At 42.8% G+C, this 18,470-nt stretch overlaps 1 protein-coding gene across 3 annotated transcripts in view; it reads left to right on the forward strand.

The window, feature by feature from the left end:
• The window catches only part of iqsec1b (IQ motif and Sec7 domain ArfGEF 1b), a 627,464-nt gene that overhangs the window by 386,272 nt on the left and 222,722 nt on the right, over positions 1 to 18,470 (forward strand). Inside the window, exon 1 of one of the 3 annotated variants that reach the window (XM_086001716.1) lies at positions 8,686 to 10,689. The exons of the other annotated variants lie outside the window; for them this stretch is intronic. Coding sequence (XP_085857842.1) covers positions 10,613 to 10,689 — 77 coding nt within the window. The 5' untranslated portion in view covers positions 8,686 to 10,612. Of the gene's footprint in view, positions 1 to 8,685; positions 10,690 to 18,470 lie in introns of those variants that run through there. 3 annotated transcript variants of the gene reach the window in all.

The following is an 18,470-nucleotide window of genomic DNA, read 5'->3' on the forward strand; positions in this document are numbered from 1 at the left end:
AAGCCCTGGTTAGACCACATCGGGAGTACTGTGTACGGTTCTGCGCACCACATCTTATGATATATTGGCCTTGGAAGGAGTGCAGTGCAGAGTCACCAGATTGTTACCAGGGCTCCAAGGGTTAAATTATGAGGCAAGATTACAAACTAGGCTTAAATTCCCTGTAATATAGAAGGTTAAGGGGTGATTTGATTGAGGCTTTAAGGATTTTTAAAGGAATTGATAGGGTAGAAAGAGAGAAACTTTTTCCACTGGAGGGAGAGCCTAGGACAAAGGGACAGCAACTTAAAATCAGAGCCAGGCCATTCAGGAAAGAAGTTAGGAAATGCTTGTTTATGCAGAGTGTGGTAGAAGTGTGCCACAAAAAGCAGTAGATTTTAAATCTGAGACTGATTGCTAGCCAATGGTATTAAGGGATATGGAGCCAAGGTGGGTGGATGAAGTTAGGATACTGCTCACTGTTCCAGATTCATTCTGAAATGCAAAGATAAACCCAGCTTCTATTCTCTACTGCTAGCCATCTTGTTAAACCCTCTTCCCTGTCTCCTCCACCCTTACCTCCGACAACAAGTGTGAGGAGCTCATGGACTTCTTTGTCTCTAAGATTGAGACCATCCGTTCAGCTGCCTCTGCCACTTCCCTTCCTTCCCCTAGCCTACCGGGCCAAACTTCCTCTAAGGTTCCCCCCCCCCCTGCCTTAGCCCTGAACACACTTTCTCCAGTTTCGCTCCGACCTCCCCTCATGACCTCTCTGCGCTCATCTTGTCCATGAGACCCACTTCCTGCTCCCTCGACCCTATTCCCACCAAACTACTGACCACCCAACTTTCTTTTCTGGCTCTCATGTTAGCTGACATTGTTAACGGTTCCCTCTCCTCGGGTACTGTCCCCCCTCTCCCTCAAATCTGCCGTCCCCACCCCTCTCAAAAAAGAACACCACTTGACATCCCCCCCCCCCTCCAGTCCTTGCAAACTACTGCCCCATCTCCTGAAGGGATAATTACTAGTCCTAGCCCCTTTACCCGGATCAGGCGTATTCCTCAGACATTCACTTTCAACTAAAGTTTGAGGTAGCTGAATCCTAAGGACGCTTAATTGGGTCTAAAGGTCCGGACTATCTCTCTCTAAAGGAAAGGAACAACCTGAAAATGATACTGTCCTCCAGATAGCACTTTTAATAAGTTTAGCTAGACTGTAACATTCCGGATATTATGAGGTCCAGAAAACTCCCCCAGAATTCTGCAACTCCTCACCAGAGTGTACAGAAATTGAGTTCGCGAGTTTGATACAGAAGCCTTGAGACAATTCTAAAAAAAAATATAGATTTATTAAGGAACCGACATGTAATTTACAGTTGGTGAGTCAATCGCAACATTAACAGTTCCAAAAAGAGAAAGCTATTATCAGAGTACCTTACTCTCAAATCTTAACTTGCTACAGTTTTACAGTTCTTGAAGTTCAATTCAGGATATCCACCAAAATCAAATACCTTTGATCCCTGAGGTATAAAGAGTTGGAGACTTACAGAGCCGCCTCTGAAGCTGAGAATCACTTTGCCACTTTAAAACGAGTCTACTATCCCATTTGAGAGTTCAATATTTATACCCTTTTCCAGTGGTATTTCCTTTAAGGTTTTCTGCTGATGTAAGCTAATTATCGCTAGTCATTTTTCTGCTGACCCCTGCAATTCTTAGTCACCTCAGCTGGTAGCATTACAGAATGATGTCTCTTCTCTAGGTGTTCTAAGTTTACATTAAAAATGGTGTTACGGCAGGTGTGTTTTACTTGATGTCATTTTTACGAAGGCAGATGTTTCTTTTATGTGCTTCTTTATGAAGTGTAAATTAGAACACCTTGTCCAGGGTGAACCATTGTCTCATTCCAAAAGGTTCAGCCTACCGGAGCCTTTAACCTTCTGTTTCAATAAGGTTATTGATTCAGTGTCAACAACTATCTTCTCTCTATAGCCAGAATGCTTTCACAGCTTTTTCATCGTTCGGTTTCTAGATTTCCAAACCCAGTTTCTCATGTTTTAATAAGGCCAGAATTCTTTCAAAAGGTAGTGTATTTTTATGAATAGGTTATATGGCTTATTCCTTCACACTCCAACCTCCCTTTCCGCTCCAAATTCCTTGAACGTATTGTCGCCCCCTAAATCCGTGCCCATCTTACCCGCAACTCCATGTTTGAATCCCTTCAATCAGGTTTCCGCCCCTGCCACAGTACCGAAATGGCTCTGATCAAAGTCACAAATGACATCCTTTGTGACTGTGACAAAGGTAAACTATCCCTCCTTGTTCTCTTGACTTGTCTGCAGCCTTTGACACACTATCCTCCTCCTCCAACGCCTCTCCACCATCTTCCAGCTGGGTGGGACTGCACTCGCCTGGTTCCATTTTTATCTATCTAATCGTAGCCAGAGAATCACCTGCAGTGGCTTCTCTTCCCGATCCCGCATTATTACCTCTGGTGCCCCCCAACGATCTATCCTTGGGCCCCCTCCTATTTCTCATCTACATGCTGCCCCTTGGCCAAATCATCCAAAAACACAGCATCAGTTTCCACATGTACGCTGACGACACCCAGCTCTACCTCACCACCACTTCTCTCGACCCCTCCATGGTCTCTAAATTGTCAGACTGCTTGTCCGACATTCAGTACTGGATGAGCAGAAATTTTCTCCAATTAAATATTGGGAAGACCGAAGCCATTGGTTTTTGGTCCCTGCCACAAACTCCGTTCCCTAGCAACTGACTCCATTCCCCTCTCTGACATCTGTCTGAGGCTGAACCACACTGATCGCAACCTTGGTGTCATATTTGACCCTGAATTGAGCTTCCGACCACATATCCACACCATAACTAAGGCCACCTATTTCCAGCTGTCGCTCGACTCCACCCTTGCCTCATCTCATCCATGTCTTTGGAATAGTCAAGTCTAGAGGTAACAATGTACTCCTGGTTGGCCTCCCAAACTGATTACCCCTTCTCTCAAGAGTATATTAGTCATAGTCATAACGGCACAGAAGGAGGCCAATCGGCCCATCGAGTCCATACCAGCCCTCTAGAGCAATTCAGTCAGTCCCATTCCCCTGCTCTATCCCCATAGCCCTGCATGTTTATTTCCCTGGAGTGCCTATCCAGTCTCCCCTTGATAACATTGAGTGTCTCCGCTTCCACCCCTTTCATCAGCAGCGAGCTCCAGGTCCTCACCACTCGCTACGTAAAAAACTTTTTCCTCACATTCCCCCCTGTATCTCTTGCCCAAAGCCTTAAATCTGTGTCCCCTAGTCCTTGTACCATCAACTAGTGGGAACAGCCTTTCCCTGTCTAGCCTATCCAAACCTGTCATAATCTTGTACACCTCTATCAAATCACCCCTCAACCTCCTTTGCTCTAATGAAAACAAATCCAGCTTCTCCAACCTGTCTTTGTAGGTAAGATCCCCCATCCCCGGAACCATTCTGGTAAATCTCCTCTGCACCCTTTCATGGGGCCTTCACATGCTTCCTAAAGTGTGGTGACCAGAACGGGACGTAATACTCCAGTTGTGGCCTAACCAGTGCTTTATAAAGGTTCAGCATAACTTTTCTACATTTGCACTCAATACCACTATTTATGAAGCCCAAGATCCCATCAACTTTTCTAACCACTCTCTCAATATGTCCTGCCACCTTGACCTATGCACAGTAACTCCCAGGTCCCTCTGTCCCTGCGCACTCTTTCAAACTGTGCCATTAAGTGTATATTGCCTCTCCCTGTTCCTTCTGCCAAAATGCATCACCTCACACTTCTCTGTATTAAATTCCATCGGCCACTTGTCTGCCCATTTCTGTCTACCATCCCCCGTCTGAAAAACAGCCATTTACTACAACTCGCAGTTTTCTATCCTTAAGCCAATTCCTTATCCAAGCTGCCACTGACCCACCTATTCCATGAGCCTCAATTTTGTTAACCAGCGTTCTGTGGTTCTTTATCAAACGCCTTCCTAAAATCCATGTCGACAACATCCATTGCATTCCCTTCATCGATCCTCCCTGTTACTTCATCAAAATATTCAATTAGATTAGTCAAACATGATCTGCCTTTTACAAATCCATGTTGGCTCTCCTTAGTTAGCTTAAACCTCTCCAAGTGCCCATTAATTTTTTCCTTGATTATTGTTTCTAAAACTATACCCACCACTGATGTTAAACTGACCAGCCTGTAGTTACTAGAACTGTCCTTGCATCCTTTCTTGAACAATGGTGTCACATTTGCCACTTTCCAATCCTCTGGCACCTCCCCTGCATCTAGGGAAGATTGGAAAATTATGGCAAGCCCTTCTGCTATTTCCTCCCCCAATTCCCTTTGCAACCTGGGATGCAAGTCATCTGGACCAGGCGACTTGTCCACTCTAAGCATACCCAGCCTTTCTAGTACATCCTATCTTAATTTTTACCCCTTCCATTGCTTCTACCTTTTCCACTTCTACCGATATTTTGTCAGCATCCACCTCCTTAGTAAACACCGATACAAAGTACTCATTGAGTATTCTGGCCTTGCCCTGCGCCTCTAAGTATATATCACCTTTGTCCCTAATAGCCCCACCCCGCCTCTTATTACCCACTTACTGTTTACATGCCGGTAGAAGAATTTTGGGTTCCCTTTTATGTTGACGGCCATTCTACTCTCATAGCCTCTCTCTGCCAATCTTATTTTCATCTTCACTTCCCCTCTCAACTGATTGTATTTGGTCTGGTTGTATTTGGCCTGGTTCTCCCTTGAAGAATTCACCTGACATGCATCATACACCCTCTCTTTTTTGTTTCGTTTATCTTCTCTACCTCCCTCATCATCCAAGGAGGCCCTTGCTTTGGTTCCCTTACCCTTCCCTCTTGTTGGAATGTACCCAGCCTGTACATGGAACATCCCCTTCTTAAAGATCACCCATTATTCCGTTAGTTTTTCTTGTCTGTCTTTGGTTCCAATTTACCCTGGCTAGATCATTTCACATCCCACTGCAGTTAACCTTATTCCAGTTTAGAAGTTCCACTCTAGATTGTTCCTTGCTCCTCTCCATTGCTAATCTAAATCTCATGATACGATGATCACTCGTACCCAAGTGTTCTCCCACAGACACTTGGCTGACCTGGCCCAGCTCATTCCCCAGCACCAGATCCAGCAATGCCTCTTTCCTAGTTGGGCCAAGAACATACTGGTCAAGAAATTCTCCTGAACACATTTCAGAAATTCCTTCCCCTCCTTTCCCTTTATCCTAGCATTATCCCAATTGATATTTGGGTAATTAAAGTCCCCAATATCACCACTCTATAGCTCTAGGATCTGGTGCTGGGGAATGAGGTGGGCCAGGTTGACCAAGTGTTTGTGGGAGAACACTTGAGTATGAGTGATCATCGTATCATAAGATTTAGAGCTCTTGCATATCTCTGCGATTTCCCTGCAGATTTGCTCCTCTACCTCCCTCTCACTATTTGGAGGCCTATAGAATACCCCCAATAGCGTGATCATACCCTTTTTGCTCCTCAACTCTAACCAAATGGATTCTGTCCTTGTTGTCTAAAGAACATCCTCCCTTTCCAACAGTACAATGTCTTCCTTAATCTGCACTGGCACCCCACCTCCCTTTTTTCCTTCCCTAACTTTTCTGAACACCTTGTACCCTTGAATATTATGTGCTCAGTCCTCACTGTTTTTAAGCCATGTTTCTGTTTTTGCCACATCATATTGCCACACAGCTAATTGTGCTTGTAGCTCACCAACTTTATTCACCACACTTTGTGCGTTTACGTACATGCATTCTAAACCCATTTTTGAATTGTTTGTAGTCTTTCCTAGTCTGCTCCTATCTAATCTTCTCCTTAGGCAGTCCCTCGGAGCCGAGGATGACTTGCTTCCACATTAAAAATGAGTTCTCAGGTGATTGAGTCTAATGCGGGACCTAAAGTCTCTGTCACAGGTGGGGCAGACGGTGGTTGAAGGGGCGGATGGGTGGGGTGCTTGGATTGACGTGTGCTCATTGCGCTGCCTGCGCTTGGCTTCTGCTTGCTCCCGGCGAAGAGACTCGAGGTGTTCGGCGCCTTCCCGGATGCTTCTCCTCCACTTTGTGCAGTCTTGGGCCAGGGATTCCCAGGTGTCGGTGGGGATGTTGCACTTTTTCAAGGAGGCTTTGAGGGTGTCATTGAAGCGTTTCTTCTGCCCACCTGGGGCTCTCTTGCCGCGTCGGAGTTCCGAGTAGAGCGCTTGTTTTGGGAGTCTCGTATCGGGCAATGTGACCCGTCCATCGGAACTGATTGAGCGTGGTCAAAGCTTCGATGCTGGGGAATAACAACAGAAATTGCTGGAAAAACTCAGCAGGTCAGGCAACATCCGTGGACAGAAATTTGAGTTGACGTTTCGGGTCGAAACCCTTCTTCAAAACTGGGAAGAAAAGAAAATAGATCGAAGGCAAGGCTGCGATCGAACAAAAGAAGTAAAAGAGACAATAAAAGGAATTTCTGTTGTTATTTCGGATTTCCAGCATCTGCAGTATTTTGCTATCGTATTCGATGCTGGGGATGTTGGCCTGAGCAAGAACACTGACGTTGGTGCACCTATCCTGCAAATCCATTGGCAGATCTTGTGGAGGCAGCGTTGGTGGCAGTGCTTTGAGGTGCCTGCTGTACATGGTCCATGTCTCTGAGGCATACAGCAGGGCAGGTATCACTGCTGCTCTGTAGACCATGAGCTTAGTGCCGGGTTTGAGGTCCTGGTCTTCAAACACACCCTTCCTCAGGCGACCGAAGGCTGCACTGGCACACTGAAGGCGGTGTTGGACTTCGTTGTCGACAGTAAGCTCCCCGCTGGAGTGGAGCTAATTTACAGAACAAACAGGAAACTATTCAACTGTCGTCTAATTACAGTATGCAGACGACGCTTGCGTCTGCGCTCACTCGGAGGTCGAACTCCAAACCATCATCAACACCTTCACCGAAGCATGTGAGAGCATGGGCCTTACACAAGATCCTCCTGTGGTGGCATGGTCAGAAATCCTGAAATAGGACCATATTTCTCATTTTTATTTAGAAAATCAGCTTTGAAATGTTTCACAAATGTGTGCAACGGTAAGATAAGTATATACTGTAATCTGTAAGATGGGAAGGAAGTCTGTACAAAATGTTTAATGGCAGCAACTGTTCACTGTTATAAGCTCTGAATTAAATGTGGAATAATGCTAAAGACACTGGCAGGAATAATACTTTTTGTCTAGAGGCATATTTGTTTTGAGTTCTTAATGCTGGTGTGATGTACATGTTAGTTGTATGTTTATTTTGATGACTGTTTTCAAGGGGAGACTGGATAGGCACTTGAGGGAAATAAACTCGCAGGGCTACAGGGATAGAGCGGGGGAATGGGACTGACTGGATTGTTCTACAGAGAGCCGGCATGGACTCGCTGGGCCGAATGCCCCCCTGCTGTTCAGTTATGACTGAATGTTGCTATGATGTAAATGTTGGTTCTACTGTTTCATGCTTAGTAAGATTCTCTCCATTAAAGTATGTTGTGTTAATTTTCATCACCAGATTCTTAATATTGGTTGTCTCTTTTCCTCTCCTGACATGAATCCTCAAATACATTAAGTCATGTCAAGGTTTTCACTCTGCTTTGATTCATCTATGTTATTAAAAGTTTTGAATCTACCATGCTGTAGCATTGTAGTAAAACGTGTTTTATCCCTTCATTGAAACATCTCGAGTGCTTCACGCACTGAATTGCCTTTTGGACTGTTATGTAAGTGAACATGGTAGCCATTAGTGGCATAGAATGGCAGCTGTTTGAGAGATCAATTATCAGTAAATCTTGATTTTTTTTTTCTTTGGTAGTTTGGCTGAAGAGAGAATTGTTGTCCTAAAACACCAGAAGAACTTCCTGATCCTCTTCCAAAAGTGCAGTTGGACCTTTCACGTGCACCACATGCATGGCGTCTGTTTCTGTTCTACTGTGGTGCAGTACTACAGAATTGCAGGAAAGACCATTGTTTCTTTGACTATTGCATTGCAGAACTTTGATGAATCAGACCCAGAGAACATCATCCTTTCAACCAATCTGATATTGGATCTGATACAATCTCCGTAAACTTGAGCTCATCCAAAACTCTGCTGCCAATATCCTAGCTCGCACCTAGTCCCGTTCACCCATCACCCTTGAGCCGCTGACCTACATTGGCTGCTGGTCTGGCAACGCCTCGATTTAAAATTCTCTCCATGGCCTACCCCCTCCCTAGCTAAGTAACCTCCTCCAGCCATACAACCCTTCGAGGTCTCTGCACTCCTCCAATTCTGACCTCTTGTGCGTCCCAGATTTTAATCACTCCACCATTGGTGGCCGTGTCTTCAGCTCCCTAGGCCCTAAGCTCTGGAATTCCCTCCCTAAACCCCTCTGCCTCTCTCCTTAAAACCTACCTCTTTGACCAAGCTTTTGGTCATCTGTCCTAAGCTCCTTTATGTTCCTACATTACAACAATGACTACACTTCAAAAAGTACTTCATTGCCTGTAAAGTATTTTGGGATGTCCAGTGGTCGTGTAAGGCGCTACATAAATGCAAGTCTTTTTCTTCTTTTTCTCTCTCCCTCTCTCTCCTCTCTCTCCTCTCTTTCCTCTTTCTCTCTTTCTCTCCTCTCTCTCTCTTTTTTTCTTAACACTCCTGTGAAGTACCTTGGGACGTTTTACTATGTTAAAGGCGTTATGTAAATGCAAGTTGTTGTTGACTAAAAGATTATTTTGAGGGGAAAGGGAATGCGAGATAGTCCTTCATGGCAAACTTGGTAAGAGAAGGGGGAGAAAACGGAGATGCACGTGCACATGGTTTTTGGTGATGGGGAAGGAGGGGGTGAAGAGTGGAGTGGGCACTTGGTTGCAGTTGGTTTTGCTGGGAGCCGGATGGAAGGTTACTGTTAACCTTAGTGGGGTCATGTTATAAAACAGTGTCGTCTCTGACGTGGAAGTTTGACTGATATGTTCAATTATTTAATGTTCAAAGACTTTTTCTAATCACCATGGCAAAATATGAAGATATTGTTTACAACTTGAAATAAACTTAAATACCATAGGGGGCATCTAGAAAAACAGTGGCATATGTTTGTGTCTTTTTGTGTTTTGGAGGCAGGCTTGTACATTCGGTCGCCAATATTAGGAGCTTTTTTTTTTGCTGTTACATTGTGAGCAATCATTTTGTACGCTAACTGAGCTCTTCAATGTTTGCCGCAGGTTCTAAAGTCACTCGTTAGATTTCTAAAACAAAGAAAACCAGAGCAGAGCCACTACCATTTGAGATTTGGCTAGTTTCTCCATCTGATGTGAAGGGGTGTTTAATATGCTAATATACTTTATTTAATATACTTTTTTTTTTAAACTCATCTTTTGGAGGATACTTCATTAACTTGTATTTCTTGAAAGAATCCTCACTTTTTAAAGCTACCTTGTGCATTGTAAAAGTGTTTTCAAATAATGGTACCTGGAGCAAAGATTTGAGTAATTCTCTTTCATATACAACAAAAAAAAATGTGTGGCGTTAAGGGACTATTAAACATATAAATGTAAAAATATTTGTACTTTTATGAACCCGACCATTCATGTTAAACTTGATGTCTATTTGGCAAATCTAAATGCACCATCATTCTATTGTAGTTGCTTGTCATGTCTGCATTTTTCCAATCACAAATACATTATTTTAGAATTGGTGAGCGAACTGCCACCCATGCTCCACTCCAGATTTTATCAGTGTGATCCAGTTGCTACAGCAACCATCATCCGCCTATCTGTACAGCTTTAGCTTGCAACCTCCTACGGTTGGGAGGTTGCCCACTGAGCACCATGTGGTACAGATGATTAGCTTCTCTGCTCACAGAGCTGTTTGGCAAAGGGTGCTGGGAATTAGATAAGGCATCATTAACACCCTGATTGAGTAAGGTATTGTTTTCATTGTCATTCCGGGTTACTGGGAAAGCCACATTTCTCATACTCGGTGACAGACAATGCAGCAGCTGTAGTTCTGAATTCAAGTGTCCGGTGAAGGCAGTCTTGTTTGTACTGTACTTACCAGAGTTCAGCCTCTTATTGCTTTGACAGAAAAGAAGTCTAAATTTCAAATTTCTTGTCTTATTTGGGAAATATCATTAATTTTTTTTTACAGATCTCTATTTATTTTTTTGATGCATCTTTAGGAATCCAGGAAACAATGAACGCTTAAGGGTTCTCACGCCTGGATTAAAATCGCACAGTAAAAGCAGGTTTCAAATGACAAAGAAGTACTGATTACCACGCTTAGTATGTTGAATAGGCTTTGTAAGCACAAGTCGATTTAAAAAGTCCAGCGACTAAGGTAGACATGTGCTGTTGTCCTTGTCATAGGTTTTTATCCCAGGAAGCTAAATAAGGATAAGAGCAATGTAACCATCTCCTGTAAATATTGGTGTTTTGAAGAATGGACCTCCAAGATTTGTGGAAGAATATTAAGCTGCTTTGTGAACGTAAATGCTGATGTGAACTTAATACTGAAACCTCAGCAGGAATTTTGCTGTGAATTATTTAAAAGCAACTTATTGAAATAAGAACTCAACAAACAATTTGTAAAATGTTGAAATTAAAAGCCTTCTGTTTGGATTATTGGCAGTTCTTGTGTCTACAACCAATCCATGGATTTTATAGAAGGTAAGGCATTATTTATATTGTATCATTTGAGGGGGATGATCTATGTGCATCTTAATCATTGAATGAAAGAATGCAATTTATAGTTATGTTTTGTTGGTGTTGTTTAAGGAATTAATTTAATACAGTGTGCTTTTACAGTTGTACACATCAATCGTTAGCATAACTTGGGACATAGTTTACAGCTGGCTCTGTGGAAAGTAATTCATATAATATCTTAATGAGAAGGATATTGCAATGCATTTAATTTGATTTTGTCCTAAGTTTTTTGCTCATGAAGCATTTGGTCATTGTTTAAAGGTTTCATTTCCATTGAAGCATATAAATTTGAGAAACCAAAATGAATGACATCAATAATACTGAGGCACAGATCCTAATGTAAAGAAATCTGCCAAGTAACCTTTGAAACTAGATACTAATACAGTTTCAGGAACTCCAAACAGGGGAGTTTTACCATTCATCTGGCAAGTAGATTTCTAAAGAACATCTTTAGTGTGAGTGTAATGCCAATGAAGTTCATTGTTGCTTGCTGCAATGGTAGCCATTTACATCATAGCTACCAAAACAACAACGCTGAATAGTTACAGTGCATACAGCCCTCCCAAAAGGAGTGCCCTTTTGTGATTGATTATAATTCAGGGGCGATCTATTCAGGGGAGATCTAGGCAGTATCAGCTAATTCTAAGATGGGTAGTGAATAAGAGCAGGAAAGAGAGGAGGCCAAACTTTTTTTTAGCATTGTACAGGCTCCAAGCTGAAGCACAAGTTTACTATTTTCCCTTCAATGTAGAGCAGTAAATACTTTGGTTACTGCAACAACTGAAAAATCTGCTCTGTGTCCCAAATCGCTTGCCCTGCACCTGCCCCCCCCCCCCCCCCCCCAACAAACCATAAGATTGAAATATAAAGCTATCCTTTTGGTGAACTTCACAATTCAGTGGGATTCTACTTGGCTGTTGCCAGTATGCAATCGGCAGACAGACCACCCATACAGTATTTTGTTTTGTGATATTAACTTAATGATGCATGACACAAGTTCTGGCACTGGATTATATTGGAAGTTTCAGAACTTATCGGAGTAGGCATTTGCTCGTGGTGAGCATCAAACCGGCTTCTATCTGTGATGCGCTATCAATTACTCATAAAAGACTGAGAGTTAAGAGAGTAACTAAAGGCTTTTATTAACAAAAGAATGAAGGTCTGCCTCGAGTGGTCGACCGGTCCAGAAATACAGAGGGCTGGGGAGCAGTCACCTTTATACTAGGACTTGTGGGAGGAGTCAGCCGAGGCATGTCCAGGCATGTACACAGTGGAATACAAACAGTGGTTTACCACAATCTGATTTTGATCCTGGCACTATCCTCGCTCTTCCAGTGTCCGTTCCCTTCAGTTGGCAATTGTGTTCTTGTTCCCTCTCAACTCCCCTCTTCCTGGCTGTTGCCCCTTTCTTCCCTTTTTAGTTTTTCCTCCCCCTTTACACTTTTCTCCCCTTATCACTCCTGAATTAATGACTGACTGACTCTGGTCGTTCACTGCTTTCTTGCCCAATTGGGCAGTCTTCATGTATGAACATAGACGGTGAATGTGGGCATGATACTAATGGGAGCTTCACAACTGATCTCCAGCATCCATACACATGCATTTCCAGCAGAGTATACCAGATAACAATCATGTGTAGGAACCATAGCCATATTTCACTCTCTTTCTCCCCCTCGCTCCCAATAGCTTGGATACACTGAACCAAAATAATTCCTTTGCTGACCTAACTTCACTTTCTCGGCACGCACGCAAAAACTTTGGCGAGAAAGCAGAGGTTCACTAGCATTAGCCAATAACATCAAGATTTGAGGGAATCTAGATATAAAAGCTGGGACCTTCCTTAATAAGTACTAGATTACACATGCATTTTCCCACTGTCATGAAGTATTATTACCACTAGCCACCTTCATATCCAAATTTTGCCAAATTGTTGGTCCAGGAATGTGGAGGGAAGCTATTGGCAAAACATTAAGAACTGAATTTTCAAACTTAGCTTACCCTTGCTTTCATGGTCTACATGGTTCAGTTCCACACCATATAGTGAATTTAGCCACTAAGCATTAGGGAAACTTTCTCACGCTGTTCAAATAGCTTTCCTCTCCTTTCATCTCTCTTCTGAAAGTGATGCCTACCAGTATGTGTCTCTAGTGGCCAGTCTTCATGTGTGAACCTAGCCAGCATTTATAAGCAGGCTATTGTACTGTGGGACCATTGCAGCCTCAGCTGATCTCCCCGCCCCCCCGCCCCCCTCATTATCCAACATCCATCTGCACATTTTCCAGCAGGAGCTATTGAACTTTCGTTGATCGGGAGAAGGAATTTTGGTTGATTTTCTTCTGGCACCTTTGTTGAGATAAGCTAACCAAGCAAAGACCAGGGATCAAATTTAGGACTTTCCTGGTCTCCATGGCTGACTGGAAAGAAACACTTACACGTGTATAGTGCCTTTCACTTCCTTAAGTTGATCAATGAAGCACTTTGGGAGTGCAGTCACTGTTGTTTCTTAGACAAACAGAGCAATCAGTTTGCACAGGAATGAGGAGGGTTTTTTGATATGTTATGACTATTAACAATAGAGACACACATTTTACTTGTGTCCTGACACCAGAATAAGAGGATTCTTTTCTAGTTGGGATGTGAGAAGTTTTAATCACAAAGAATGAATCTCAGTGCTTCAGTTAGAGCTGAATGTCCAGATTGTTTCTGTGCTATCTGCATATAAGGATTTGTCTCGATCAAAAAAAAAAATAGTCCTGATATTAAGATTTGGATTGAAACACAGGAAATGTGCTTCCATTAATTCCATATCTTAGTAAAACTTCCTAAGGCACTTCACAGGAGCATTATCAAACAAAATTTGACACCGAGCGACGTAGGAGATATTAGGACAGATGACCAAAAGCTTGGTCAAAAAGGTAGGTTTTAAGGAGTGTCTTCAAGGAGGAGAGAGGCGTGGAGATTTAGGGAGGGAATTCCAGAGCTTAGGGCCTAGGCAGCTGAAGGCGCGGCCGCCAATAGTGGAACAATTAAAATCGGGGATGTGCAAGAGGCCAGAATTGGAGGAGCACGGCAACCTCTGAGGGCTCCAGGGGCCAACTGGCCAGAAGAGGCCCAGGTAAGTACTAAACTTTGCCTGTCTGTTGAGGAAGCCTTGGGCTCCCCCTTCCCGATTGATGCCACAGCCTTGCTTCAGCCGATCATGGTCAGACCGCCCCCCCCCCCCCCCCTTCAGCCGACCATGGCCACATCCTCCCTTCAGCTGATCATCTTCCTGAAGTGTTCCTGGTTGACCTAATTCTGCATGGATTAGCAGGCTCAGGACTGTGGCCACTATTCCCAACTATGCACTGACTGCTGGGAACCGTTCCCATGGGTCTGCCCTGTATAAATTGATGATTACACTATGTTCTGCACGCATATGGAATAACTGTGCTTAAACCTCCACAATAATAAACGTACAAGGAAATCCTTTACAGATCTTGTCTGTGCATATTTATTTATAAGAGTCGGGCCCGAACAGCATTCTTTCAAATCATACATTTTCAGTCTTCTAGACCATATATAAATAAATAATAATAAATCATCATAATCAGTCAGGTTGGCACTGATAGAGCCTGGGGGGGTGAGTTGTGGGGTCACGGAACATGAGACGGGCACTGCCTTGTCACCTGGGCTGCAAGGAAGGACAGCCAGTGAGGCTGGAGAGCGGGTACCTTGCCTTGTACAACTTTAAAATAAAATTAATTTTTTGGAGCTCCAGGAACAGAATAAAAATTAATGTAAAACTACTTGGGCAGTAGCTGGCTAGTGGAGCAAACAGCCTTGCCATTAACAAATGGGACTGCTGTGGGGTGGAAGATGTGGTTTGACGGGGCGGTATTTACAAAAGATGGAAGAGAGTTGATGAAGCTCTCCAGAGGGGTGAACAAGAAAATAAAATTCATTTCTTTTTAAACTTGGAAGTTCACAGAAAATGTAAAAAAAAGAGTAAAAAACACATGTACAGGAAACTTTGTGCTATCCGGCACCGACTGGACCGAGCTGTTGCCATTCCCTCAAAACTGCCGGACAAACCAGCGTTCATGTTGAAGCATACGGAGCTTTCCAGCTCCGTATCTAGCAACAAACACTGTTGCTTAGCAACAGCTTCTAAACAGTTGGCCGTACCTTGGAAGCGTCTCTGTCGCTTAGCAACAGCTTCAGAGAGACTTTGCAGAGCCTGACTGTTGGGGGAAAAAAAGCCACGAGAAGAAAAAAAAAACCTAACAAAACGGCTCCTGATTTTTGCCGGTGGCTCGAGCTTGCCGGACATTTAGCCTCCGGATAACACAAAGTTTCCTGTACTTAGATCCTCATTTATCTGAAAGTAGAAAAACAACACAATGACCCAAAGCACAGAAACACTTGATTTTGCTCTCAAAGCCCTCCTGTGGTTGAATTGTGTGACCGCAGTGTGACGAGCTTACATAGGCAAATCCCACAATGAATATAAATGTAGAAAATTATAATGGGGAATAAGTTGACAGAAAAAGTGCAACAAGAACTGAAGTGCTGCAAACATGTTTCCATTTTTTATATAAAATAAAAAGATTGTTTCATATTGGTTTTCAAAAATCTCATTATTTTGTAATAATGACCGCAAGGTTCATCAGTAACTGCTCCTAACCTCTGCCCTTGTCCTCTATAGCCAGCCTAGATGCTCCTGATCATGGTCTTCTGTTTGTTTACATGTTGATCATGTTCAGTAGTTTCCTGATGTTTGATAATGAATGCACAGCAGGCATCCCAGCCCCACATAGATGGATTCATTCGCATGCACATTCACTCCACCCAGCTACCCACCTTGGGTGTTCTCGTTCCCTTCTTGCTGTGGCCCTGGTCCTAGGGCCCAGTCCCCCTGCTCATTCTACGATCACGCGCAGCTTCTAGTTCTGCCCAGCCCTAGCATTGCTACATTCTCTGCCATTTAGTTAACTCCTCCTTATGTTGCAACCCATCCTGCATACAGCAGTACTGGTAGGCTCGGCATATCAATCCAACATGAGCAAGGTCACCCAGCCAGCATTTGGTTCCAGTACATTGCTCCTCCTTAACCTAGGCCTCCATTTTCTCTCTCCGCTTCATGTGTTTCAGCAATTCCTTTTCAGACTCTCTCCGATGCTGTCCCCATTGCATCGCTTCTTAGTTTTGCCCTGTTTTGCATAGGATAACATGTACTTGGGCACAAACACTTACTGTTACCATAACCTTGGTGCTAATGCTGATGTAAAATATAGAACCATTCCATTCCTATCTAATCTAATCAGTGCACCGGTACTCCTTACTCACTCCCAAACCCTCCTACAAACTGACTGCCAACTATAAACCTTTTAAGATAACGATAGCAAAATACTGCGGATGCTGGAAATCTGAAATAACAACAGAAAACGCTGGAAAAACTCAGCAGGCCAGGCAACATCCGTGGAGAGAGAAACAGTCAACGTTTCAGGTCGAAACCCTTCTACAGAACTGAGGAAAAAAGGCAGGAAATGAAACCGATTAAAAGGCAGTTTGAGGGCTGGGAAATGGGGGCGGGGCTGAAGGAAGAGACAGAGATATTCAAGGTGAGACGAGATGGTAATAGGACAGGTAAAGAAACAGACTGGCTCCAGATGAAGTGTGAAATGCGCTGGCAGAGTGAAAGACAGCTGCCATGTGGGAGAGAGGAAAAAAAAAAGGAAAAGGCACAAACCAAAAGTGTAGATAAAAAATATAGGGGCCGAGGTTAACCTTTTAAAATGTGCAATATTTAAATAGAGAAAAATAAATCTTTGTTGCTATGGCTGCGTTGCAGACACCAACTTCTATTAAGCATGATTGGTAGTAAATTTGACTCATGCTCTCTCTGCTCCTATTCTGGGCAATGGTGGGCTTCCTTTAGGCTCAGATGTACCTCTCCCTTTCGTGAGACCTCTAGTGGACAAGTTTGCACTCCAAGACGGTACAAATAGTTATTTAACAAATTAATCTGAAGTGCCCCATTCATTTCGGTGTTCCTTCATAATTATTCCACCAACAAAATCTATCCCGTCTGTTTTAAAAGTATACCCATGCATGTGTGGAGAAGTCGGCCTAAACCTATTCACAATTGATTGTTCTTTCCTAAATGTTTGAAGTAAATATTAATTGCAAGTTCAAAATTAAAACACCTGATTTGCACTGTTTTTTGCATAGGATAACGTGTACTTGGACACAAACATTTACCGTTACCATAACCATGCTGCTAATGCTGATGGAAAATATAGAATCATTCCATTTATGTCTGATCTGATCAGTGCACCGGTAATTAAGAATAAACACCGCCTTTGTACAGCTATTTCTTGAGTAGCATATATATATATATATACAAGCCATTTTTTTTCTTGGCAGCTGTTAAAATGTTCATTACAACTCTCCTCAGTATCATAGGACAGTGATATTTAATTAACATGAACTCTGGTAATTTTCTTATCAAACTTATTTTTGATACCTTCTTGGACAACAACCCAAATGTAATTTAATAAGTTGAATGTTTAATTTGTGACATTTTTATTGGTTAATTATTGCAGTCATCACCCTGACAAAGCATCTTAGCTAGTCTGTAATGGTCACAAGTAACGTGTATTGGCTTAAACCCAGACAGAAATTCTGCATAAAGGCTGTACTGATGGCCACTTCCCCTTTTTCTGGAAGAAAACTGCATGTGGAGGTTTCCTGAATAAGCCACTAGAGACTGATTTGGAAGTAAAATGAGCTGAACTGTCTATGGTTTGGAATTTTTGCAACAAGCAGTCACTAAGGAAATTTGAAGGCTGTATTGGATATAAAATGCTGCTATGTGTAATTGGTGTTTCTGTAATTCCTATTTAAACTATATTTCCTAATATAGTTGAAGTGCTTCTATATGAAGCCTGCACAATTTTGACTTGATTTGAAGGTAATGGATTGTTTCAAGTTTTTGGTGTTGAGTACTTGGCCTTCATGGTAAGTATCTACATTGTATGGATCACTATCTGGTTATTGCATAGTTGCTAAATAGCATTTCAATAATCTCTGATGATTTTATAGTTTGTTAAAAATGAACTAAGGCATCTTGTTCAGATGCTGAAATAACAACAGAAAATGCTGGAAAAACTCTGCAGGCCAGGCAACATCCGTGGAGAGAAATTAGAATCGACGTTTCGGGTCGAAACCCTTTTTCAAAACTGGAAAGGAAATGAAATAGATCGAAGGCAGGGCTGCGATAGAACAAAAGAAGTAAAGAGACATTACGAGGTATTCAAAACAAGCCTCTTAATGTCTCTTTACTTCTTTTGTTCTATCGCAGCCCTGCCTTCAATCTGTTTCATTTCCTTTCCAGTTTTGAAAAAGGGTTCACCCGAAACGTCGACCCTAATTTCTCTCCACGGATGTTGCCTGGCCTGCTGAGTTTTTCCAGCATTTTCTGTTGTTATTTCGGATTTCCAGCATCTGCAGTATTTTGCTATTGTTCAGATGCTGCTTGGATTATTGGTAAAGGGTGGGACATGAATGTACAAAGATTTCTCCTTGGGCAACTTGGTACGTTGTTGGTTCTTAAATACATCTTTGGCATTTCTTGAAAGATTTCAAAATGCTAAACAGGCTCTTGCTTCAGCCCATCTGCTGCTGAAACACTCATCCATGCCTTTGTCACTTCCAGACTCGACAATTCCAATGTTCTCCTGGCCGGCTTCCCATTCTCCACC

This window comes from Somniosus microcephalus, chromosome 11 (assembly GCF_052327205.1).
Source record: "Somniosus microcephalus isolate GS21.2 chromosome 11, FLI_Smic_1.0, whole genome shotgun sequence".
NCBI lineage: Eukaryota > Metazoa > Chordata > Chondrichthyes > Squaliformes > Somniosidae > Somniosus > Somniosus microcephalus.